The 25,563-nt window shown below is 45.7% G+C and overlaps 1 protein-coding gene across 1 annotated transcript in view; it reads right to left on the bottom strand.

Annotated features, from left to right (window-relative positions):
- LOC107114595 (two pore calcium channel protein 1-like) overlaps positions 1–25,563 on the bottom strand; it is a 47,579-nt gene that overhangs the window by 14,972 nt on the left and 7,044 nt on the right. Inside the window, exons 2-12 of the mRNA XM_015416132.1 lie at positions 22,752–22,834; positions 21,611–21,725; positions 18,673–18,801; positions 12,956–13,072; positions 12,100–12,218; positions 10,842–10,943; positions 7,740–7,866; positions 5,641–5,842; positions 4,014–4,158; positions 3,631–3,816; positions 385–449 (exon numbers count right to left, since the gene is read on the bottom strand). Coding sequence (XP_015271618.1) covers positions 385–449; positions 3,631–3,816; positions 4,014–4,158; positions 5,641–5,842; positions 7,740–7,866; positions 10,842–10,943; positions 12,100–12,218; positions 12,956–13,072; positions 18,673–18,801; positions 21,611–21,725; positions 22,752–22,834 — 1,390 coding nt within the window. The remainder of the gene's footprint in view (positions 1–384; positions 450–3,630; positions 3,817–4,013; positions 4,159–5,640; positions 5,843–7,739; positions 7,867–10,841; positions 10,944–12,099; positions 12,219–12,955; positions 13,073–18,672; positions 18,802–21,610; positions 21,726–22,751; positions 22,835–25,563) is intronic.

A 25,563-nucleotide genomic window follows, 5' to 3' on the forward strand; every position in this document is an offset into this window, starting at 1 on the left:
CATCCCGATCTGAATTGGTTATTTGCAAAGAAAATGCCTGGGGAATCTCAATGCAAACCTGCCAGCATCTTGTCTGATTTGACCCTCACCGGCAGCACCACTGGGAAAAGAGCCATTTCTGCCCATGGCCCTATGGAGAGCTGCTGCCGGTCCCAGCAGACAGATCTGGGCCAGACAGACCAATGCTCTGCCTCAGTGTACGGCAGTTTCATAGATTTAAGTATATCTTGACTTTTTGGAAACACATTGCTCAAACTTTGGGGCCTTTGGTAAAAAAAAATAGAAGGCTAAAGAGATCACAATAGTACTGGGAATTGAGAGAGTTTTCAGCTTGCCCACGGCAGACTTGCCCACAGAAAAGATCTAGACACATGCATGGCTTACCTGATTTAAGTGTAGTGTTGAGCACTGTTGCTATCAAGGCAGCAATAATGATAAAAGTATCAAACCTGGGAAGGAGGGGATGACATGTTGGAGAAAGTGAGGCAACATTATTTTGAGGTCCCTGCCTTAACAGTCTAGATGGGACAGTGTTTCTAGTTGGTGGGGTGCAGGGCTGGGAAAGAAGGCAGTCTCGAGTCAGTTGGGTTGGGGGTACAGCATCTTCAGACGCCCCCTGGCCCCATAGGAGGGACCATTGTTTAGGCTGCACTCTTGTGTTACCTAGCCAGTGCTTCTCTGCAAAGTGGGGTCAGTGATTTCCAGGGGACAACTGCTCAACCCTTCCCCTGCTCACAGTTTGTCCCCTGCATTCTCCCCCATCTGCTGTTTTTTGCTCAGTTAGGGTGCTAGACCAGTACTGGAAGGAAACATGGGTCTAGAATCCCAGAGTTTGTATAGTGAAGATCAGGAAAGCAACAGGTAAGGGAAATGGTTAAGCATCCTTCTTCCCAACAAAGCATCTCCTCTTGAAGCTACTTAGTGGAATACAAATGGCAACTGACAATTCAGTTAAAGGTTGCTCCAGCCTTAGTGACACATATAAAGTTGTGGGTTCAAGCTTCAGCAAAGCATCTGCACAACTTAAACTCAGCAGGGTGAATGCAGCCTGCTTCTCCTGGACTGTGGCCTGCCTGGTGCTCAACAACCCTCCTGGTTTTGTGGTTCCAAACAAGTGCAAACAGAGTCCATGCCTGGACCACCATACATGAGTGACCCTTTACCTGTAGGTCACAGATTACGCACACTTCAGTCACATAGCACCAAGGAACTGAATTCAAGCAGTCACATATAGGTTTTTTAAGCACTGCTTTTTCCAAGAATCCTAGCTTTAGATACCAGGAAAGCAAGATGAAGGGCCGATAGCCTTTCAGAAGAACAAGATTTGAGGTTCAGTTCTTGGTATCTCCAGCTGAAAAAGATTTCAGGTGACAGGACGGGAAAGATCTCATCTTCAAGAGCATCTGCTAGCTATCAAAAAGCAGACCAAAATAGGTTAGACAGACCCAAGCAAGCTTTGACTCTGTGCATCCAATTTGCCACAAAACAAATCCAGTCTGCTGAAATTCACATCATCACCAACTAGCAATATGAATATTTAACCACCAATCCTGCTGTCATTTTGATTTTTTCTAAAAATTTGTCCCCTTAGAATCAAAACTAGATTATAGGCATCTGAGGCCAAGTTTTCTCAAGTGGTAAAGAAAACTGGAAATACTGTTCCAGCTCTTAAAACTAGGCCTTTTGGAAAGCTAAGATAAATTTCTAGAAATTTAAGGGCCCAAACTCCAAGCTCTCATGGGACAGCAAATCACAGAAAGTCTATTCAGGAAGAGCCCCGCCCCTGAACCGGAGAGGGTAGGATAGTGTAGGGGAAGAGGGACAGTGAAATCCCTTCTAAAAGGAAAGCCACCTCCTCCCCAAGGGAAGTTTTGCAAAAGAGCCACTTCCCTCACAACTGTTTGGCTTCTTGTCAGCCCCTGCACTTCTCCACACACACACACACACGCACACACGCACACACACACACTCCCTGCCACCTTTAGCAAAAGGGTATCCCAGCAAAGAACACCCAGCTATGAAATATCCTTATCCATCCCCCCAACCCTTATACTTAACAAAAAGAAAAAAGCTACTCTGTCTACTCTTGAAATACCGATGATTAATAGAGAAAGATTTTCCAGAACTGAGCAACTGGCCGTGGGTGGGAAGAAAGAAAAAACGTTTTCTGGCAAACCGTTTCCCTTCTGCACATTAGAAACTCAAATTATCCAAGTTCAACAAGTTCCACACAGGTCTACAGAAAAATGGTTGTGACATTCACATTTTTATCCATATGCTTTGGAGGTTTTGCAAGCCATTTAGTTGAATCTTGCCCAGGTTTATTTATCTAGTTGGAATGTTACTTAATGCTTAAAACATCTGGCAGGAGAAGGGGAAGAAAGGCTGCATACAGCCAAACCGGGGAGGGGGGTGGGGAGTCTGATACTCATGATCTCTTTGGCTTCAAGAAAAAATGCTGCATCAAGACACAGACCCTTCCTGAGCAATCAGCGAACTCTTAGCTACTACTATTAGGCATCCCGTGAGCAGTGAGGAGTTCCAGAGTCAGCCTAAAAAGACTTCCCCTTCTTTTGGAGAGAAAAGCACTGGAGGACTGGGTCAGCTTGTATTATTTGAGAATGAATGTCATTATAAAGTACAGTAAAAGCCGAGTCCTAAAAGTCCACAGCTGTGGACCAGATTTCCAAAAGAAGCACTGCATCTGCACTGGTGCTTCTGTTTTGGTTACCTCCAACGCAAAGCCCCAGCATGTCCAGCTTCAAAACTCACCCTTTTCCCAAAGAGGGTACTTAGCCCCAATATGAAGCTGCCCTATTCCTCAGATCTGCTTCCAAGGCCCCTCTCTAGGAGTCCCACCCTCAGAAGTTACGAAGGGAGACAACTGGGCAGAGTGCTTCTCAGCAGTGGCCTTCCCCAGAAAGATTATACTTGTTCAGGTGCCGAGTCCATTCTCCAAGGTTTTCAACCCGGATCTCCAATTTTTCCCCTTTACTGGGGGATGTACTGACGTCTTCATGTTATAAGACAAAGAACAGCTATTTTATGCTTTGCATGGCTTTATTTTTAGATGTTATATTTAATTTTTACTTGCTAGTCACTTTTGGAGACTTTTATATAGGAAAAACAGGGCGTAATTATTCTGGTGCAGTTGTTAAGAGTGTTGGACTAGGATCTGGGAGACCAAGATTCGAATCTGCACTCTGCCATCAACGCTTGCTGGGTAATCTTGCGCCAGTTACACACACTCGGCCTAATACACCTCGCAGGGTTGTTGTGAGGATAAAATAAAGGAGAGGAGAACAATGTAAGTTGATTTGGGGCCTCCATTAGGGAGAACACTAAAAAATAGATAAATAAGACCAATCCCACCCCTCGCCAAGCTGAGGCCCTCAACATCCACCCAGCCTGCAGCTGACAGTAGAGAGAGGCAGTCAGTGATACAGCCGCGCCCCCCCCCCCTTTGGCTAAGTTGCCACATTACATTATGCAGTAACTTTGCAAGAGTTTTTTATTCTTCTAACAGAGGAGTTAAGACAAAGTACAGATTTGTTTTTTGGACAAAAAAATCAAGAACCAATACATTTCACCATGGCCCCTACCCTGAACAGGTGTGAAGGCTGTACTCACCAGTTCCAGAACTGGTTCCTTGCAAAAAAGGTTCTGGGTTCATAGGTGTACAGCTTCAGAAGGATCTCAACTATGTACAGAGAAAGGAACACCCACTCTGCATAAGAGATAAATGGGTTTTTCTCATCCAGAGCTATGAAGACTGCATTGATAAGTATGATTACATCATACATCCAAACAAATCCCCTGCAGGAGAATGAGAGAGATTTGTGTAAAGGCCTCCAAAGTCGTTCCTCAAAGTTTAACATTAGCCTTTTAAAAAACCAAGCAGTTGTTCAGCTCTCTTGCCATCCCAATAGTCACATGGGCAGGTAGGAGAATTCTGCCATTGACCATCAGGAGATGTTTGCAAAAAGGGAATCAGTACATGGGTACAGACTTACTTGTGTTGAACTATACTGCGTATGAAGAGGCTGGAAGCAGAGTTGTACATATGTGGGAACCAGATTGCAAGGGGGTGACTACGCAGCTTCATTGTAATCACCTGTATATTCAGAAGATCAGCCAGACGGACAAAAGATTTTTTGTCTGTAAAGCACATGAGAATAGGATAAACAGAACTTACAAAGCATCTTGGGACAGTCCTTTTGCAATACTCAACTAACAGTAGGCCATATCTAATAAGATATTATACCCTACAGCTATAGCTGGAGAGCTGACTTGCAGCCTGCTGCTGTTCTAACCAGAGTGCTCTGGGTACAGGGTGGGGAGTGGTGGCACAGAGGATTTATCCTCTGGTTATAATAGTAACATCTGAGCTGAACAGGCTTGCTGTCAGTTCTAGCCCCGCGCTGGTGTGAGCTACCAGCCCTGTCCCCAGCTCACCGTCTACCCAGGGTTCGAAAGCTTCGGCGAGTAGATAAAATGGGTACCACTCCTTACAGAGAGTGGGCACACTGAACCCCCTCTGCGGGGTGGAGTGGTGTTAGCCGGCGAACGGAAGTCCAGCTCGCTAGATTGGAAAGCCTAGAGAGATCTCCTCGCCATGAAGAAAGCCTGTAATGGGCCGTTCCAGCCAGGTGGTGGCAGTGCGGTGCTACAACTCAAAGGAGCCTGGAGAAAAGCTGATGCCATCAAACCAGGCCGAGGAAAAATGCCATTATTATTATTATTATTATTATTATTATTATTATTATTATTATTATTATTATTATTATTATTATGTAAGATCCTCATTAAAATGAGCATTTCAGACTGTAGGTAGCAAAAACATTTTTGAACGGTTGCCTACCTAATATGCTCTGCAAGGTAAAAATTTGTATAGTAGAAAGAAACCTGAGCTAACTGGCTTTCTCTGGGCCTGATGCTTTACCCCCTCCTCCATGCAGGGAGCATAAGAGATAATATCCTGTTGCACAATTTTTAGTCCCGTCTAGGGCTGCCAAGTGGGGGCGGGTAAGCCCCCCGCTTTGGAGGCCCAATTTTTGCCGCCGCGGAATCGGGCCCCGAAGGGAACTCCGCCACCCGAAGCGCAGCGTGGCTGCGTCACCAGAGGTGACACAACCACGTCACTCGTGTTGAGGTCGTGGCCCCGATCGTCGGAGGGAAAACTCTATGGTTTTCCCTCCGATGATTGTGGCCACGCCCTCAACGTGAGCGATGTAGCGCGTCACTTCCTGTGACATGCTGGCAGCGCGCGCACATCACTGGAGAGCTCCCGGAACCCGGCGAGGCTCCCCCGCCACCAGGGTAAGTAGACTTGGCAACCCTAGTCCAGTCTATAACCCCAGGACTTTACCTGCCCCACACTAGGCCAAACAAACCATCATGGGAATATAACAGTAGGATAACTCTGCTCCTGCCTCCTTCTCCCTTGCTCCTGCTTTCAGAGTTTGTTTGTTTTTTAAATCAGCCTGACAGAAGCACAGGGCTGCCTTTAGGATATGAAGCTCTTCCAAGGGTTTGTTTTTCCTTGAATGAGACATGACTCCCTTCTGCTCCCCCTCAGCCCTGGCAACTTCTCCTGCTCTCCAACTGGCTCCGGTGATGCATCAGTCTGGCGCTGCTTACCCACGTGGCCTTTTTGTTCTTCATCAGATATCCTTAACAGAAGTTCTCGATGAGACGTGCTGATATCAGGAGCCACCAGTTTTATCAGATTCTTCCACTGGTCCTCTTTGATAACAAACTCTGCTCCTTCCTTGACCTTCAAGAGGTTGAAGGCTTCTACCATCTTGCGACGCTTCATGTAAACAAGTTTCCGGATCTCATTCTGCAAGACATTACAGTTACCACTTCAGAAGACAGGGTATGAGCTTTCATGAGTCACTACTCACTTCTTCAGACTGGACTCTTGCTCTTTTCTGCTGCTACAGACAGACTAATACGGCTACCCATCTTTTCCCCCCTTGATCCATCACTTTATAAGAGCCACTTTAAAAGGTGGCCCATCAGGATGCTTTGAAGCTAAGGGATAATGTTCCTCGGGATGTCTACATAGGTCAACGTTTCCTAGACTTTTGATACACCAGGTGCAAATATTTTTCTGGATCAAAATTGAAGGAAGAGGCATTTCCTAGGTAAGCTTCCAAAACAGTAGGCCGGCATCCTCCTCTTGGTACCCCCCACCCCCTTTGACTATCAATCATGGCTTAGAGGCAAAACCATACTTTGTCTTCAGGTTATGAGGAGTGAATGGGAAACCATGGCTGCATGGGGCATCTCCACCATGGAAAAGCACAGAGTGACAGATGGACTCATTTTTCAAGGCATTCTTCATCTCTTCTTGTAGCTCACCAATATGCCCTAGCTCACATTGGGAATCACAGACATCACAAAGAGGCCTTGCAAGTAAAGTTAGTAATATTTAGCAATGTGTAACTTTTGCCCATGTATTAAGGTTTTGTAGAATAGTTTTGCAAGGCCAGAATTAAAGGAAACAGCATGATATCTACCAACAATGAACTGAGGTGATTCGTAGCCTTTGTACAGGGGTATCAAGGAAGATACCCATCCTACAACCTTGCCCATACTCTAAAAAGGCTAGTGAGTTTACATGGCAGCAGAATGTGGAAGAAGAACAGCATTCTGATCGCTAAAAGGATTCACAACAGCATCCAAGGCAGATTTGTCTCAGTGGAAGTCCATGGATCATAGCAGGACACTACTATTGTCACTGCATGCACACATGGAATCAGACCATTGGTCTATCGATCAAGATCAGTACTTCCATTATAACTGGTGGCAGTTCTCTACTTTCAAATCACCTACTACCTAATCCTTATAGCTAGAGATGCTGGGGATTGAGCCTCAGACCTTCTGCGTACCAAGCAGATGCTCTAATGCTGAGCCACAGCTTCAATTCACCTGCTCGTGCATCAAAAAGGCTGTGCCATTCTGATCTGACAGGTGAGTGTTGCAATTCCATTCAAAGTAAAAAGGGTGAAAAAAACTCGCCATGAGGCTAAGGTTTCTGTTTCAAAAGGGGGAAAGTATCCATTTGTTTAGATCCTACTTTTCTCCCTAATGGGAACCCAAAACAGCTTAGAAGATTGTTCTCCCCTCCTCTGTTTTCTAGCCACCACCCTGTGACGTAGGTTAGGCTGAGAATGAGCAACTCACGGTCACCCAACAAGCTTCCATGGCAGAGTGGAGATTCGAACCTGGGTCTCCCAGGATCCTAGTACACCTCTAGCCACTATGCCACACCCTAATTTCAAATCTGGCCAATAAAGATTTGAGAGCAACCTTATCAGTAATCTCCATAGCCGTTTCACGAATCAATGGATGATGGCAATTCCAGACCGAGTGACTAGTTTGAATAGGTCCAAGAAAAGGCTGAAAAGTAATCTGCCCCAATTTAGACATTCCCAGGAGTGGTGTAGCCAGAACTATCATCTCATGATTCTCCCCCCCACCCCCAACATTGGCATCACTCAAATGGAGGAGCTGTGTGGTAGGACCAAAACGCATGGTTCTTTCCCATTTGATTGCTTCCTGGCAGTGCTATATTCTGGAGGTAAAGGAAGCATACAACAGGGTCCAGTCCATGAGATTCCCATATCCAAACAGTGACTGATGTGTGAAACCACCACAAGGTGGTTTACACCATTGCCATAAAACCATGAAGTGAACCCAGAAGGTGCTTCTTTTCCTCATGCAGAACTTACTTTTAAGTGCTTCCTGTAGTTGTTGTACACCACAGCCAAGAAGACCGACATAAAGATGTAAGTGTTGATAACCACATAGGTTATGAAAAACAAGCAGTACCACCCACTGAAATTGTAAGCTGGCATCCTGCAGGAGAGAAGTGGCAGTTAAGAAAAGTACTCCTGAAAATGCTTGCCACTTCAGTGCTCAAGGTCCTACTGAGTCCCATGCAGGTATTTCCCCAGAGTAGTGACCAGGAGGATGAGCTGTGATCCAGGTAGTCCCTTGTTCAGCTTGTTAGGTGGACGTCAACAAGCCATTCTCATAGCCTCATCTGCAGTAGAGATATACTGATCTATTTTACAGGGCTGTTTAAGAATAAAGATAACATGGAGCTTTGAACACTGAAAGAACTATATTAACTGCCCAGAATTCTGCAAGGGGTACTTGAGTTCACTCCACGTAGTAGTAGTAGTAGTAGTAGTAGTAGTAGTAGTAGTAGTAGGAGTAGTAGGAGTAGTAGGAGTAGTAGGAGTAGGAGATTGGATTTATACCCCGCCCTTCACTACCCAAAGGTGTCTCAGAGCGGCTTACAAACTCCTTTCCCTTCCCCTCCCCACAACAGACACCCTGTGAGGTAGGTGGGGCTGAGAGCTCTTGACAGAAACTGCTCTTTTTCAAGAACAGCTCTTATCAGAACTACAACTTGCCCAAGGTCATCCAGCCAGGTGCAAGTGGAGGAGTGGGGAATCAAACCCGGTTCTCCCAGATTAGAGTCCGCGCACTTAACCACTATACCAAACTGGCTCTCACACCAAACTGCCTTACAGGTTCACAGTGCCAGTTGCTGTCTGGGCCTTGCATATGGCCAGACATCAGCAGGGATAACTGACCATCTTCTCACCTGGCGGTTTTTCCCCATGGTTTGGGTGCTGAACTGTGGAGTGTTTTTCTCCAAGCTTCCTCCCTGCCTTGTTGTTCCTTTGTCTCCTCTACATGTTTTCCTCATAATTTCTCTATGCTTCCTCAAACTACCTTTGATCCAATTGGAGAAAGCACAGTAAGGAATCCACAGGAAAAATAAACTGAGAACGAACAAGTGAGGAAGCTTGGAGAAAAACTGCTCAGCCCCCAAACCACAGAAACACTGCCAGGCAAAAAGACTGCTAGCAGAACTACTGACACTTTTCTTCATTTATTACATATATGCAAAGAGATTTCTACCATGCTTTTCTACTCCAAAAGCACTTAAAGCAGCTCAGGGGAAATCAAGATAAAATCATACCGCGCATCCAAGGTCAAATCAATACAACAAACCAAGCAGAGTTATGCTTTCACCGCTATGCGTGAGGGTGCTCCGACTCCAGTTGATATGTAGTAGTAAGACCCCCACGGATGATGGGCAAGTGCCTGGGGTGACAGCGCCATCATCCCTCCCCAAAAGCCCTTTCCTCAAAGGCTGAAATAAAACCATTTTGTAGGTACTGTCAAACTCCAGGAAGCCGACAGAAAACTCAGCAGCTGTGCGTCAAACTATGTTAAAACCACCATGGAGTTAGTAAAGTGCCATGGGCCCCCAAACTGGATTGGGACTATGCCATGTGGGGAGGGGCTCCTGCCTTCCCCCTGTCCCATTTCCCCAAACTGAAATGGCACCAGGAGGTGTTATCTGACCTGTTGCAGGGGGAGACTTCACATGTATTGAGTGCTTGCATGTTCAGCCCTTCCCCCAGGCAAATGACACCCCCCCCCATGTCACTTCAACTTGAAAAAATGGCAGTGGGGGGAGGCAGGAACCCCTCTTCTCTTCTATGTCATGGCACTAATCCAAGTCAGCCTCCCCGTGGTGCTCTGAGACCCCAGGGTGGACTAGCCCTGAGCAGATGACCCCTCCAGAGAAGAATAGCAAGGATGACAAAGTCTGACATGGCAAGGAGATCAAAATAGCTTTGGCTAGATCACATGAAATCCTGCTAATGGTCCACACCACTTCTTCACTGAACTATGGAACCCCACCAATCAAAATAGGCCAACGTGATAACTGGGCTCTAGAATCCAATCTATAAAAAGAGCCTTCCAATCATTGCCTTTTTGTTCTGTCCATCCTGGTAGAGTAAGGGAAGGCAGGCAGGCCCCTGGTGTTCACTGGTCACATGTGTTTTATGTAATAGGAAATAAGTTTACCTGAGTCAGAGGAACTTATTCCAGGTTTTATCTGTGTCTTTCTACTTTTTGCCTTAAATAACTTCCTCATGAATAAGTGTTGCTGTGCTTCCTTGAGCATTCAGATATACCCTCAAAACACCTCAAGAAAATCTTAAGGAATAATTAATCCTTTCCTTCTGAGCTCTCTTATTTCACAACTCATCAGCCTGTCAGAGTCATGGCTGAAATCCCCTAATAAACTGCTGCTATCCTCATGGCGCTTGAAAATATGGGACTACTATATCATGGATAAAATATCTGATGTAATCGTCACAGACAATATTCTTCATAAGAAATCGAATCTTTTTTAATGGTTTCCCTTTCTGGAGTTTGTGTTTAACGCTGAGTCTTCTAAATTCACAGTTCCTTCAAAGTACTTCATCGTATGTATCCAAATAAGTATTTTCTAAGTGTTACTATATAGCTAACCCTTGTTCTATGGTAGTTAAGTGTTAAATGTTTTGTATGTTTATTGCTGTTTTACAAAATAAAAACAAATGTTATTTTTTTTAAAAAAGTGTCATGGCTGAGCATAGTGTGCTGTAGCATTAGGGTTGCCAATTCCAACTGGGGAAACTCAGATTGTCAAAGGCTCTCCAGGGTTTCAAGTTGTGGTCTTTCACCTCAACTACCTCCTGATCCTTTTATAGGTGGAGATGCCTGGGACTGAACCTGGGACCATCTGCATCCCAGTAGGTGCTTCAGCTCTGACCCACAGCCCCTCCCTGGAGCGTATCAAGGCAGAGCATCGAATCGCAGAGAGTCAAACAAATGGTAATGGCACCCTCAGATTACCACGTCAGCAAGGGGAAAGAGCTCCTTCATGTGGCTGAAAAGAATCTAACTGCTACGAATCAACATTTCATCGATCTTTGCTGGAAAGAATAATATAGAGCCTGAAGAGAAGATATACATACATGACATCAGGGCTATTTGCCGTGGTTACCAGCACATACATCTCAAAAACAATGCTGAGGTAATCTGTAAAGTATGGCAAGCCGTCCACCGTCTTCAGATTCCTAAGTGGCAAAGGAAACAAATGCCAGGCTGTCAAGGCAAGCTGCATCAGAGTCTGTTCGGAGCGACACTCAAAGGTGACTTTTCACATGCACTTTTGGCTCTTTGTCCCCCTTCTGCGGTGTGCTGCACAGATGACAGAGACAGAAGAGACAGCATCCATTCTCCTATACCTGCAGACAGCATCCCAGAAAGAAAAGAGCCCACAGAAAACAGCCTAGCTCTTATATGCCCCTGTCTCTCACCACTCAGAAAGACCATGGACTAGCTACTCAATGGCAGGCCAAAGAGTTCTGTGTCTCCATACTTCTCTAAATCCCAGATAGGATTTACTGTGCTAAGCTAATGGGAAGACAAAAGGGCCTGCTACTGTCTCAACATCTGGGCTAAGAAACTACATTACCTTTCGACACCCATTTTGTGCCTGTTCCTGAGCTACACTAGGGAGAAAAATAGGTGCTTCAGCCACCCTAGTCATACTCCTGACAGTGATCTATGATACAGAACTCCTCTTTCTCCCTCCGCATTATTTACTTCCAGCTGAAGTCTGCTTTTAGATGGGAGGGGAGGAAGAAAGAAAAGACAAACAATACAGTCTTTTCACATACTGAGGGACGAAGTGCCATTTGGGAGGGCCATTTTCAACTGGGGAAGATAGGGAACGAGGAAAAGTTAATGCCCTTTTACAGCACTGGAGCCCCAAACCATAGTCTCCACACACACATACACACACACACAGAGCAGCTGCTGCTGCTTTTTGCACCTATGTTACACCTGGAGGGCTCTTCTCATGATCTCCAGCATCACATGTAAGTTAGCCCCCCACCCCCCCACCAGGCTTTCACTGAAGTCAAGCCGTGGAGAGGAAAGGGGGACTTCACACGGGAAGCGACTGCATGACCACAATGCCACCAACATCATCCATCCCCAACTCACTGAGCCTCCACAGTCACATGAGGACCCTAGCTGATGATCCAGGAAGTCAGATAGGTACACATGGGAGGAAGCAGCCCTAAAAGTAACCCATGTAATTGTCTCACCTGTGTATTAGAAAGCATTACTACTTTCCCTCCCTTTGTGCAAAAAGGCTGAAAACAATCTGTGGGTCTCCACTGGAAAGAAAAAGTGGGATATAAAACAAATAAATAAGAATAGTACCTGTCTCCAAAGAGCTTCAAGGCCATAAGAGAAAACATCAGGAGGCTGAACATGAAGAGCAGAAAGACATAGGTGATCTCAGGCAGGGTGTTACGGATGCTACGGAATGCTCTTCGGATCTGTCAAGAAGCAGCAGCTACTAGTTAGGAGCAGGAAGAACAAACTGCATTGGTCAGAGTTAAATCCTCCTCCCCCCTGGCATGGCTACATTCTGAGAAACTATATGTGGCCATAGTGATTCCATTTTTAAAACCTCAGGGAAGATCCGGTTTTGCACATGGTATCTTGTTAGACCATCCAGTTAAACCCAGAACCTGCTATCTTCATTACATGCAGAACCTCCAGGTCTCCCCCTGTATACAGAAGTTATATTCTCCTACTTCCAGGGACCTTATGATACCTTACCTCATGCTTTTAGCTTCCTCAAGCTAGGTCAGGCTAAAGCCTGCGGGTTTGCATAGAGAGAGAAGAAAAAGTAGAAAGCAGTTTCAGAGGGAGAGAAAGATCTCTGGAAAAGACATGATGCAAAGCTAAAGACAGGCCCTTTTCACTTTATAAAGAATGTCCACCAACCAGTTGCCAATTAATTTGACAAACACACATACTTAATTCAGAAACACAAGTTGGGATGCCAACCTTCAGGGGTTGGGAGATCTCTCAGAATTACAATTGATCTCTACAGAGATCAGTTCCCCTGGTGAAAATGACTACAGAGATCAGTTCCCCTGGAGAAAATCACAGCTTCAGAGGGCAGGCTCTACAGTATACTAAAGATCCCTGCCCAAATTCCTTCTTCCACAGGTACTGCCCTAAACATCCAAGGATTGGCAACCCTAAATATGAGCCATTTTTTTACCTGTCGACTTTCTGCAAAGTTTATTAAGAAGATGGGCCGCATGGGTCTTGACCACCTGACACTCTGAATGTTCGAGATCCTAAGAGATCCATAGATAATTAGGTCAACCAAGGTCATCTGGTGAAAAGAGACAGATTGTGAACCAGTAAAATAAAGGCATTATGCTCTAGAAAGAGCCAAGAGCTTTTCTAATAAGCAGTAGACAAGCCACATCCATGGACTGAACTCACATGGCTGGGATGTTAGCTAGTCAGTTCCAGGACTTTGACATCTGAAGTCGCAACTCACAACATAGTTCAGGTACCTCAATTACCTACAGCCTGGAAGGGCTCTCACCCCCAAAGTTAATATGTAATCACATCTTATCTCCTGCTTTTCCCAAATCAGATGACAACGGTCTATAAAACAGATAATTGAAAAGAATACCGAATACTCATACAATACAGGAGCTAGATTCAAGTCCAGTAGCTCCTTAGCGACCAAGATTTTTGGGGTGTAAGCTTTCAAGAGACAAAGTTCCCTTCATCAGATAAGGGAGCTTTGAATCTTGAAAGTTTATTCCCACCAAGCAACTTATTATTATGTATTTGTTTTAATTTTTATTTAGGTTATTTATAGTCCACCTTTCTTGCTTGGATTCAAGGTGGACACAGGGAGTCAATACAATCAAGAGGATGAGACATTCAGTGAAAAATGCAAACAGAACTGAGGCAAAGCATTATAACATGACACATTAAATGATGCAAAAATTAGATAGCAGGGTCCTAGTTTCAGCAACAATACACAGTACTATAGTCCCTCATAGTTTATCCAAGTAACTTTGTGAACTATTTGGTACAGTGCGACTCTACTGCCTGCATAGAAAAGCACTCTTGACTAATTCAGTTTTTCACAGTTTGCAGAAAGCCCAGAGAATGGGAGCCTCCCCAACATCTTCAGGCAGGCCATTCCATAAGGTGGGGGCCACAACAGAGAAGACATTATGTATGGGCCGTTGTTCATTTTGTCCATTTGCAGGCTGGCATCCGCAGAAGACCCTCCTCCGATGAGCAAAGCTGTCATGGTGGAGTGCAGGGCGAGAGGCGGTGTTGCAGATAGGACGGTCCAGGTGCCACTGGACTCATATCCAGCTCTCCTACTACAGACCAACACTGCTGCCCCTCCTGAAACTACCATACAATATACAGTACTGTTAGATAAAATGAACACATGAAGCTGCCTTATACTAAATCAGACCACTGGTCTATCAAGGTCAGTATTTTCTACACAGACTAGCAAGGGTTCTCCTAGGTAGGGATGCCAGCCTCCAGGTGTGGTAACTGGGGATCCCCTGGAATTACACCCCCCATCTCCAGACTACAGAGGATCAGCTTCCCTGCAGAAAATGAATGCTTTGGAGAGTGCACTGTATGGCATCGTACCCCACTGAGGTCCGTCCTTCCCAGGATCCACCCCTCAAGTCTCCAGGAGTTTTCCCACCTGGATCTGGCAAGCCTAGCCCCACATCTCCTGCTGGTGGCTGGGAGGGACCTGGGAACTGTACTCCAGGGTCTCAGACTTCCACATCACCTACTACTATATCCTTTTAACTGAAGATACCAAGGATCAAACACTGAACCTTCTACAAGCCCCCAGCTGATGCTCCACCACTGAGCCACAGTTCTTCCCTTTATTCAGCTTAGAGATTTAGTTTCAGATGCTTTATACTCACTCATTTTCAGACTCCTTTGGAGACTTAGGCATCAGAGAAGAGAACCGAGTGTCAAATGTGGTGTTGTATATTAGGGCTGCAATCCCAGCAAAAGCCAAACGGAGTGCATAGAGCCGCTTCCCATATGACTCTAGGCTGTGGGCGTGATGGCTGACCACTGCCTAGCCCGATGCACTGGAATTCCACAGGCTGTTGAACTCAAACCGGGGCCTTCCCCAGCCTCCCACTGAGTAGCTGGCCGCTGGATAGCCTGACATGGGTGGGAAGGCTGCCTGGCAGAAGAGGTTCAGCTGAAGCCTTAAGGGAAGCCTCTCTAAAGGTAAAGATAAAGGTTCCCTTGCTCGAAAGCCAGTCGAGTCCGACTGCAGGGTTGCAGTGCTCATCTCCATTTCAAAGCCAAAGAGCCAGTGCTGTCCGAAGATGTTTCCGTGGTCATGTGGCCAGCATGACTAAACGCCAAGGCGCACGGAACACTGTTACCTTCCCACCGAAGTGGTACCTATTTATCTACTTGCAATTTCTTGCTTTCGAACTGCTAGGTTGGCAGGAGCTGGAACTAGAGACGGGAGCTCATTCCGTCATGCGGCACTCGGGTCTCGAACTGCTGAACTACCGAACTTCCACAGCCTGCAGTTCAGCGTCTTAACCACTTGAGCCGCCTCTCTACATAGGATTTAAACTAATTATCACAGCTCATGCCTATGCAGTACAAAAAACACCACCACCTTAACCATCAAAGGTCCAAGGATTACGGTTGTTAACCCAAAGGTTCCCAAACATTTCAAGTTGATCCAACTTCTCAATCCACTTTACCTTTTGGTACCGACTTGCAAGGAGTGCCACACAATTCTCCCTCTTCTCCTACTTCTTGCCCCCCCCCAAAAAAAACCTGAAATTAGTTAACAAACAAGGGGTTGTTGTTTTTTGTTTTCCCCACGTTCGGTATTTATAAATATAAAACTCTACTGAGCCGCAGGTATTTCATGACCATTTGGCACATTTTATGAGGCAAATACACAGTTGCCATAGAGTTTCCTCCCTTGGCTCACCTGCTGCTCTACCACCCGCCTGGCCTTGTCAGGAGGAGTAATCTTAATGATTCTGAGGCCCTGGCCAAAAAGGCCAGGTGAGACACCACCCCGTAATTGTTGCCACCCCCCACTGTCCCCCACAAGGGCCAAGCAGGGGGTGCTCCTGGGGCTGCCAACCTCCCCATGGCGCCTGGAGATCTCCCATAACAAAAACTGATCTCCAGACGGAAGAGATCAGCTCCCCTAGAGAAAAAGGCTGTTTCAGAGGGTAGACTCTGTGGCATCACAACCCTGCTAGAGTTACCTCCTCAGGCACTGCCCTCAAATCTCCAGGAATTTCACAAACCTGAGTTGTCAGGCAGCGTTCATCCCGTAAAAGGTGGGTGGGAGCTACTGCTGGAAGCCTGTTGTCTGAGACCCAGAGGGGCCCGAGACTCAGATGAAGTGGGCATGAGTGACAGCAGGCATTTATTCTTCTTCTTCCCCCCTCCTTCAGGTGGGGTAGGCTGTGGGTGGCTGTCCCACTGCCTGATATCTAAGCCAGGGCTCTTTTTGTAGAAAAAGCCCAGCAGGAACTCATTAGCATAATAGGCCACACCCAACAGCAGGAACTCATTAGCATATTGGGCCACACCCCTGACAGCACAGCTCACTAGCACATTAGGCCGCACCCCCATGTTACCAGAAGTGTGGTCATCCAGCCACACCCACCTTTTGCTTCTTATTCTGTTTAGCGTTCCTGCCCAAAAATAGCCCTGTCTAAGACTGTCCTGGGCATTGCATCCCACTTGCAAGAGAGCTGGGAACTACAACTGGGTCACAATCACCCAACATTTGAGAACTGCTGCCCTGAAGGATCTTAGAGACAAAATGCAATCAGAGCCATGTTTTCTCAATAGCAAGCCTTGCTTAAGGTTGCAGGAGAAAGCTTCTCATTGCTGTCTGACGTACAGCGTGCTTAGCAGAAGGGAGCACAACGTACTGGGTGGACAGAATTATCTGATTTACAAGCCTGCCTGAAAACAGATGTGAAACAAATGGATGGTTTCCTAATCTAAGACCAGACTCATCTTTTCCCTACTCTGATACGTGGAGTTAACCCATTGCCAACTGATTTGCTAGCAAGCGAGGCCTGACCTTAAAATAGCTGAGGGCCAGTCACATAATTGAGCAAAAGAAATGGGCTCCCCCACAGACAAAGAAACACCCAGGAATAAGAGGAAGACACTAAATTAGAGACAGTAAATGCTAAATATCAGGCAAAATTTCCCCCAGAAATAAGAGGAAGACACTAAGTTAGAAACAGTAAATGCTAAATGTTAGGCAAAAATTCTTTGCCACACAAGCAGCTCTATTCATGATTGGAGATATGAAAGATAATTGTGGCTCATGGGTACAAAAAGGGGAGGGGGAGTGTTACTGCCATCTATGGAAAAGTCTAAGAGCAAATCAGGAACTTTTTGAAGTATTTGTGAGAAACAAAAGACTGTTTCCTGTTTGTTTGTTTGTTTGTTTGTTTGTTTTTTGCTGTGAAGTCACCGCTGACTTATGGTCCATCAGTGGCTATTAGCCACAAGCAATGTTCCCTCTAAGCTGTGGAGTCTTGTGAGCAAAAATTCTTCTTTGTGAGCTGCTGGTATTAAAGTTGTGAGCGAGCGATTTGGCTGCTGCATAAATTAGTGTGCTCTGGAGCCATCCTTCCTGAGCTGAGACAAAAATGTGTGAGCCGGAGGCTAAAAAACTGTGAGCTAGCTCACACTAACTCAGCTTAGAGGGAACACTGGCCACAAGGTATCGATAGAAACTCTCAGTCTGGGGCAAGTGATGCTCTGTATTCTTGGTGCTGGGGGGGCAACTGTGGGAGGGCTTCTAGTGTCCTGGCACCACTGCTGGACCTCCTGATGGTACCTGGTGTTTTTGGCCACTGTGTGAGAGAGCTTCGGACTAGATGGGCCACTGGCCTGATCCAACATTGGCTTCTCTTATGTTCTTATGGCTGCCCCATGAGGTTTTCAAGGCATTGCCTGCCTCTGCATCATGACACTGGCATTCCTTGGAGATCTCCCATCCAAATACTAGCCAGGGCCAACCCTGCTTGGCTTCTGAGATCTGGTGAGATTGGGCTAACCAGGTCAGGGCAGTGTTTCCTATAGGAACTAATTAATACTTGTTCCCCAATAGACACTTCATGGTTGCTTCCACACAGTGACTACACTTCACATAGCTTTCATCACCACTGTATTTCATTGCTACTGCAAACACAAGTACATGGCCATTCCCCCCACTGCCTCACATACACTGCCACACACACACACCAGTTTCCCTCCACACACAGCAGAGGATTTTTTTCAGGCACTTTGACTACAATCTTTCCAAAAAGACTGTACCGACCAAACTCAGGAAAGATTGCAGTAAGGAGGGAGAAAACACAGAAGCAGGATAAATAGAGGCTATTATCATGTGGATGTTCCTGAAGAGTGCTGCAGTGAGGAAACCGAAGAGGAGCTATACACATGTACAGAAACAACCAAGTCCTTTGGTGTGACAGTGGAACTGATACGGAGTGAATACAGTTCACATACTCAGCTTTGGCAAGAGACCTATGACCTTGCTACACCACGGTGAAGGGATGATTAAGGCAGAGGCTGAATCTGCAAGCAGAACAATGGCCTCACCTCAGACTTACAACCTGCTTCCCGTCTATGAAGCACCAAGCAGTTTGGTGTGCAACACAGTATTTCTCTGTAATTACTGAATGATTTGTTAGCTAGTTTCACAACCCTAACCCTAAATGAATACACACAATGTTTGCACTGAGCCACCAAGTGGTACTCACACCCAGTTATGTTGCAAGCAAGAGCCAATGCAGTGCTATCTAGGCAGGAGTACCAAGGGGTGGAGGCACGAGTGCTCGGCTGCACGGTCGCTCTTTACGCAACGGGAGCGTGAGAGGAAAGCCTTGAGTTGCAACTGACCAGGATGGCTATCATGATGCAGATGTTCTTTGCATCCTTCCAAAACACATCACGAGGCGTAACTTTTGCAAAGTGGAAGAGTCGTCCAAAAAATGCCAAAAGGCACATGACTTCAACCAATGAGGTAGCCTGTGGAGGGGGGAAAACAAAGAAGAGTCAGACTGAGGAGCAAGACTCGACGCGACATCTGGGGCATTTTGCTTGTTCTGTATCAAAACATATTCCCACCTGCAGCCAGATACATTCCTTTGGGAAGGGAATACTGCCCTCTCTTCATGTCCAATAAGGAGAAACAGGCAGTCTCAACAAATATGTCAATAGCCACAGAAAGCCTGCATTTTGACTGATAAATTTCTTGCCCACATAAAACCCCTTTCCTCCCAAACCATGTGAAAACATCTCTCTCCCTCCCCTCCTCACACATCTCTGGCCCCTTCTGTAGAGGAGGAATAACCGGGCATCCTTCTTCTCCAACACTGTTTCAAAGAACACCTCTCCACAACAACACCTGATGGCATGGAAATCTTATTTCCTTTCTTTTGCTGTGGTCTTTACACAAGCAAGAGTCTCTGTTTGCTTGTGCATCAATGTGAAGGAGAGCCTGGCCTCGCAGGAGAAGCCCCTGCAGGCAACGTAAACTGGGCAGACTCTCACCTTCCTCCTCATCCATCTCCCTCCCTCTTCTCTGGATGCATAGCCAAAGACTCACTGTTACAAGCACAATGTGCAGCGCCAGTGTAGTGTTAGAGCCATCAAGCTTGCTAGGCCAGTCAAAGTCCACACCTACCTTCCAGGGCTCTTACGAGGGCAAAGTGGAGGCGAGGAGAACACTGAGTCCCTTGGAGTTAGGGCAGGATAAAAGTGTACTTAACAGGCAACCGTGCAGGAGAGGACTTTGAATTGCATCCTGCACTTCTGACTCCCTTAACAAGGATGAACAGCTAAAATTGCAAGTAGATAAATAGGTACCACTTCGGTGGGAAGGTAACAGCGTTCCGTGCACCTCGGCGTCTAGTCATGCCGGCCACATGACCACGGAAACATCTTCGGACAGCGCTGGCTCTTCGGCTTTGAAACGGAGATGAGCACCGCAACCCTAGAGTCAGATTCGACTGGCTTTCGAGCAAGGAAACCTTTACCTTTACCTTTTTATGCTTTATTTATTGGGGGGGGGGGTGTTTCCCAAATTTTATTAAGTGACTTGGACAGATTGCTCCATTTTTGGAGCAGGGGGTACGCAGCAACATTCATGCCGGTATCCCCGTGCCAGGGAGTCAGTCCAGAAGAGCCAAGCGGGCCATAGTAACACCTTCCTAGCAGTGGAGATCCCTTTCTGACAGCAGGCTTCTGTACATGCAGCAGTGCAATCTTCTCTGGGCCGAGCGCAAATGGCTGGTGACACCTGTGCTTGAGGGCTGCCCATTCCCATAGGGTGCCTCTGGACCTTGTACAGGACTACAGCTGGTTCAGGGCTCATGTCTGCCTACTTTCCAAACCTGTTGTCAAATATAAGGTCTAGAACAGGGGTGTCAAACCTACGGCCCACAAGCCAGAACCGGCCTGCCCAGGGCCTTAATCCGGCCCACAGCTCTCTTCTCCACCCCCACCCCCTTCCCCTGCCTAGCCTCACCCTTCTGAGGGAGATCAGGGCTGCCGAACTTCCCAGCTGGCTGGGCCTTGTCTTTGCCTGTTTCTCTTCCAGTAGGAAGCTCTTCTGGGCTAAAGCATTAAAAAAGTTGCAAAGAAAATGTGGAATGGATTTCTCTTTAAGGTCTCAGGGCCCAGATAGATTACTCTGGGACTGGAATTACAACCTCCAGAGTGGAATGACAGTCCCTGGGAGTAGCAGCTGCATTCTGGGAATCAAATTCCACTCTGGGGGCTGTCATTCCAGTCCCAGAATAGTCTATCTGGGCCCAGAAACCTTAATGGAAAATCCATTCTGCATTTTCTTTGCAACTTTTTTGAGCTGCAATGTATTTCAATGGAGTGCAGCTCAAGTAGTTTCAGTTTGCAGTGTTTGTATGTTAGCTGAAGTTGTGTCCTTTCAAATAAAGGGCTGATATTTTGAGCCAGCTTGTCTCTACTGAATGGACCCAAGAACAGGTGCTTGAGTGAGTACTCTAACCTGGGAACCCACAGCCAAGGGGGAACATTACACTGGAGAGCCACTGCCACTCTGAGTAGACCGGGGGGGGGGGTGAGCTTGCAATGCCCAGCCATTTCATGTTTTCCTAGGCTCAGAGCATTTTATGTTTTTAGTTTCTGATGTGATCCTTGTGCTGTTTCTTGACATTTTATTTTAAAAATTGCATTGCCAAATCCCACTATCCCCTCATCTTTCCATTTCAGGTAGGCATCTGGGGGGGGGGAGGTTTGGGAGGTGTCAGTTATCAAAGACTGTTAAATAAAATATGGCAAGAGTTACTGTTTTAAGCGTGTTTGCATTTTAAGTTAAAAAAAATTTAATTGTGTTTGTTGGTGTCCTTTATGAAGTTAATATCTTCACTATCTGGCATTACATCTTATGACACACATGGCCTGGCCCAACAAAGGCCCATTTATGTCAGATCCGGCCCTTGTAACAAATGAGTTTGACACTTCTGGTCTAGAAGCTTACTTGGCTTTGCCCCCCCCCCCTTGAAAAAAAGGCAGTTGGGAATCCTCAAAGTGGGACAGCACAAGGTATGACATTATGTCAGATTCCAGTAACTGCAAGCAACTAACTTTACATGTGGTTATTTTAGTGGGCTTTGCTTCCAGGAAAATATAATTATGGGTTCAGGTTGCAAGATTCCACATTGGTGCCAAAGAAAACAAGAAGTGTTTCTGTTCAATATATTGCATTTTGAATTCAAAGTTTTAGGTTACATACACACTATGTAGCTCCAACATCAGGATGCAGTTATTATTGGCTGGGTCATGTCCACATGCTTACCAAGAAAGGAAGTGGGTATGCAGCCGGTTCTTCAAACAGGGCAAGAGACAGGTCAATAAAAATAAAGAAGTAGGTGGCCGCTTGCATAGTCCAGTGATTATAGAGATAATAAAGCCTGGGAAGAGAAGCCATAGAGGCGGTTGAGAATATCAGTAGGACAGCAGCTTGGTTCAAGCACATGGCACAAGGGTGGTGGAGACAACACCTTAGAATGACCATTCTAAGAATCTGGAAGCTGTAGACGTGTGGCTTAAAGGACCACTGAAGGCTTTCTTCCCACTCTGCTATAGAACCAGGAATTTATGGCTCCTGAAAAACCCATTAGAAAGCTAGCACATGTCTTCTCCAATCTGTGAGCAATAGTAATTAGGCAGGCCAAAAAACCCAAGAAATCGATATCCAAGATCTAGGTGGTCTTGACAGCTGTGTTTAATCACTCAGCACTCTCCCAGAGATTTAAAATAGCAGATATAACAATCAGTTCCTCATAATGATCATAGAACTTCAACATCAGGAATGTAATATCATAATGGAAGACTTATGGCTTTTGGTAGAACAAGTTTTCACACTAAGTTCTACTTCTCTTTTGCCACCATCCAATACCTAGTACCCAGACAGGGCTGAATCTACACATTTATTGGATACTGCACAACAAGAATTGCAACTGGATTTTCCTTGCATTGACAATTCAGGTGGTAAATAATTGCACAATATCCAATGACGTACAGATGCAGCCAGAAATATACCCTTCCATTCCTCTTTCAACCAGATACATACATGCAATCATACAGCTTCCTACTGAGAGCAGAACAAAAACCCCCACAACACAACTGATTTATCAGCCACTTTTAAAATTGCACCATCTCAGATTAGCCACAATTGGGTAGAAACCTTGAGACGTGCTGGTTCTTTGGACAACCACAGCACCAAAAGCTTAGTGTCATTCAATATTTCTTGTGTCAGCATCACAGTCCGTTGGAAGTGTGAGCTGCTGGTCACATAACACAGAGATGGGGCCAATGTGGATACCTTGCAGGAAGCGTGAATGGGGCAGAGTGGAAAAAACCCAGCCTTTGTGCCACAGATTTTGCACATTTTCCACCATGCGTTGTAGCCAATGCAACCCAAAGCATGCATTTACCTGACTGCTTGTGATGCGGTTTCGAAGGGGATATTTCTGTTATACTGAGCATCATAGACATAAGCTGCTGCCAGGAGAAGGCTCTGTCAATAAAGAAGAACATAGTTTTCAGTATTCAAGGGGTCAGCTTGAATGGGATCCTCTAACTCTGGACCTTCTGGACCACTGTTTCTCAGTCCATAATGGGTTCACTGTGAGAATTTTCTAAACACATCACAGCAATCCTATGCACACTTTTTAGGGAGTCCCATTACTTATATTTTTTTTACCTCACTTCTGCTCTAAAGAGCATGAGGAAAGACAAGTAAGCCCTTTCCCTTATTTTATCTTCACAAGGATCTTGAGAGGTAGGCTTAAGCTGAGAAGAGACTAGCTCAGGATCACATAGTGGGCTTCACAGCTGAGTGAGGATTTGAACCTGGGTCCCACAGATGAGCATTTCAACTATTACACCACTCTAGCTGTCTATTTGAGCATGAAATGCAGTATGACCTACTTCTCAGACAACATACCATATGTAGGATCAGCCTGTTTGACTGGCCTGATAATTCCAGGTGGCATGCAGAGCTGCATTATGACTTTCATGGGCCGTAGGCACTTTTGCCTTGGTGGGCCCCTCCCAATAGGGTTGCCAGGTTCCTCTTGGCCACTGGTTGAGGATTGGGGGGGGGTAGAGTTATCAGATCAAGGTGGGAAGCTCCTGGAGATCTGGTGTGGAACCTGGGAAGGACAGGGCCCTCAGTGGGGTACAATGCCATAGAGTCCACCCTCCAAAGCATCCATTTTCTCCAGGGGAACAGAACTCTTTAGTCTGGTGATGAGATGTAATTCGAAAGGATCCCCAGGTCCCACTTGGAGGTTGGCATCCCTACCTCCCAGCATAATAATATCAATATTAAAATTATTTTGATATAACTTTACATACATTTTTTTTTCTGTTTTAGGCAAAATTTAATAGATTTTAATGGGCCCTAAAATTTCATATTTTTCTTCCTGATGTGATAAAAATTTAAAACATTTTCTTTGATCCTAAAAGTTTGTTTTTTTCTTCTGATTTTAAAAGAAATCAAAACATTTATGTGGGCCCCTGAAAGTATCATGGGCCCTACTATGTCTACTGTGCTTTAATGGATAAGTTGGCCCTGGTGGTAAGAGCTTCATTTCTTCCGAGGGGTATATATTTATTTAATTCATTTATACCACCCACCTTTCTTTCCAGTGGGGACCCAAAGTAGTTTACATCATTCTCCTATTCTCCATTTTACCCTCCCCACAACCCAGTAAGCTAGGGTCGTCACCCAGCGAGCTTCCATAGCATGAGTAAGGATTTGATCCTAGGTCTTCCAGATACTAGTTTGACATTCTTAACCACTAGAGCACCCTGGCTCTCAGTAGGTAACCAGAAAGATATATTTGCTATCCACCACCAAAGTATCTTTGAAGATGACCCAGAAATAAGCATGCGCTTCCCAAGCAGAGAAGGTTTATCAGTATGTATTGATGAATACAAGCCTCCACACCAACAGGCACCATGCAGTACGGGAGTCGAAGGATTATTTTAATTAATGGCATGGTTTAGCTATTGATGTAATGGTTAACTTTTTACTTAAGAGGTCGTGCAAGAGAGGCTTTTTCCTAGCACATGAGAGACTATGATGAAGTGGTCATCTCTCATAAACTCACAGGAATAAAGGGGAACAAATCTAGCACAACCTTATTTTTTATGTTTTATAGTCACAACATGATCTTGAGGCAATTTCTAACATGGTTGACTTAACACTAGGAGTGGAGGGGGCGGTGTTAACAAAGCACATTATGAGCAGCAGGTTTCATATGGATGATGTGCAACTTCACAAATGCATCACGCCAAGCCTTTATAACAAGGAATCGTGGCTGCAGGGATAGGACTGTTCCCACTAAGCAAATGCTTGCATTTCTGATTTGAGACAAGGGGGTTTTATTTGGGAGAGGACCACCAGCAGGCTAACTTAGACCATAATTCTGCTACACGCCTGTGGGCAAGCAAACATCTCCAGCCCTTTTATTACATTCATATGGAGCTGCATACAGCTTAAGCCATCACAAGTCTGGCAGGCCTCTTCTGAAAGATCCATCTGCTAAGCTACAGTCAACTCAAAACACAAGGTAGGTGGCTATGGATAAGAACCTGTTTCACTGTGGTGACAGAAATTAGGACTTTGCCTGGAAAAGCTGGACTTAAGCCTTACTGTGTCACAGGCGATAATCCTCTGGGTAGCCTTCTCTACTACTGTGAATGCACCGACAGCATCACATGGCAGCTTTACCTGCACTTTCCTTGCCTCAGCCCCTACTGCTGACCCCCACCCCCGAGGGTGACTTACTTACTAGGTCATAGAATCGTAGAGTTGGAAGGGGCCATAGAGACCATCTAGTCCAACCCCTTGCCGAATGCAGGATCAGCCTAAAGCATCTCTGACAAATATTCGTCCAGCCTCTTCTTGAAAGCTGTCAGTGAAGGGGAGCTAACCACCTCCCTAGGCAGCTGATTCCACCTTTGAACCACTCTGACCATGAAAATGTTTTTCCTAATATCCAGCCAATACCTTTCTGCATGTAATTTAAACCCGTTTCCTCGGGTCCTATCCTCTGCTGCCAACTGGAACAGCTCCTTGCCCTCCTCCAAATGACAGCCTTTCAAATATTTAAAGAGAACAATCACGTCCCCCCTCAACCTCCTCTTCTCCAAACTAAACATTCCCAAGGCCCTTAGCCTGATCACCTTCGTAGCTCTCTTCTGCACCCTCTCGATTTTGTCCACATCCTTTTTGAA

The sequence above is a fragment of the Gekko japonicus genome, unplaced genomic scaffold (assembly GCF_001447785.1).
Source record: "Gekko japonicus isolate JY-2015 unplaced genomic scaffold, Gekko_japonicus_V1.1 scaffold339, whole genome shotgun sequence".
NCBI lineage: Eukaryota > Metazoa > Chordata > Lepidosauria > Squamata > Gekkonidae > Gekko > Gekko japonicus.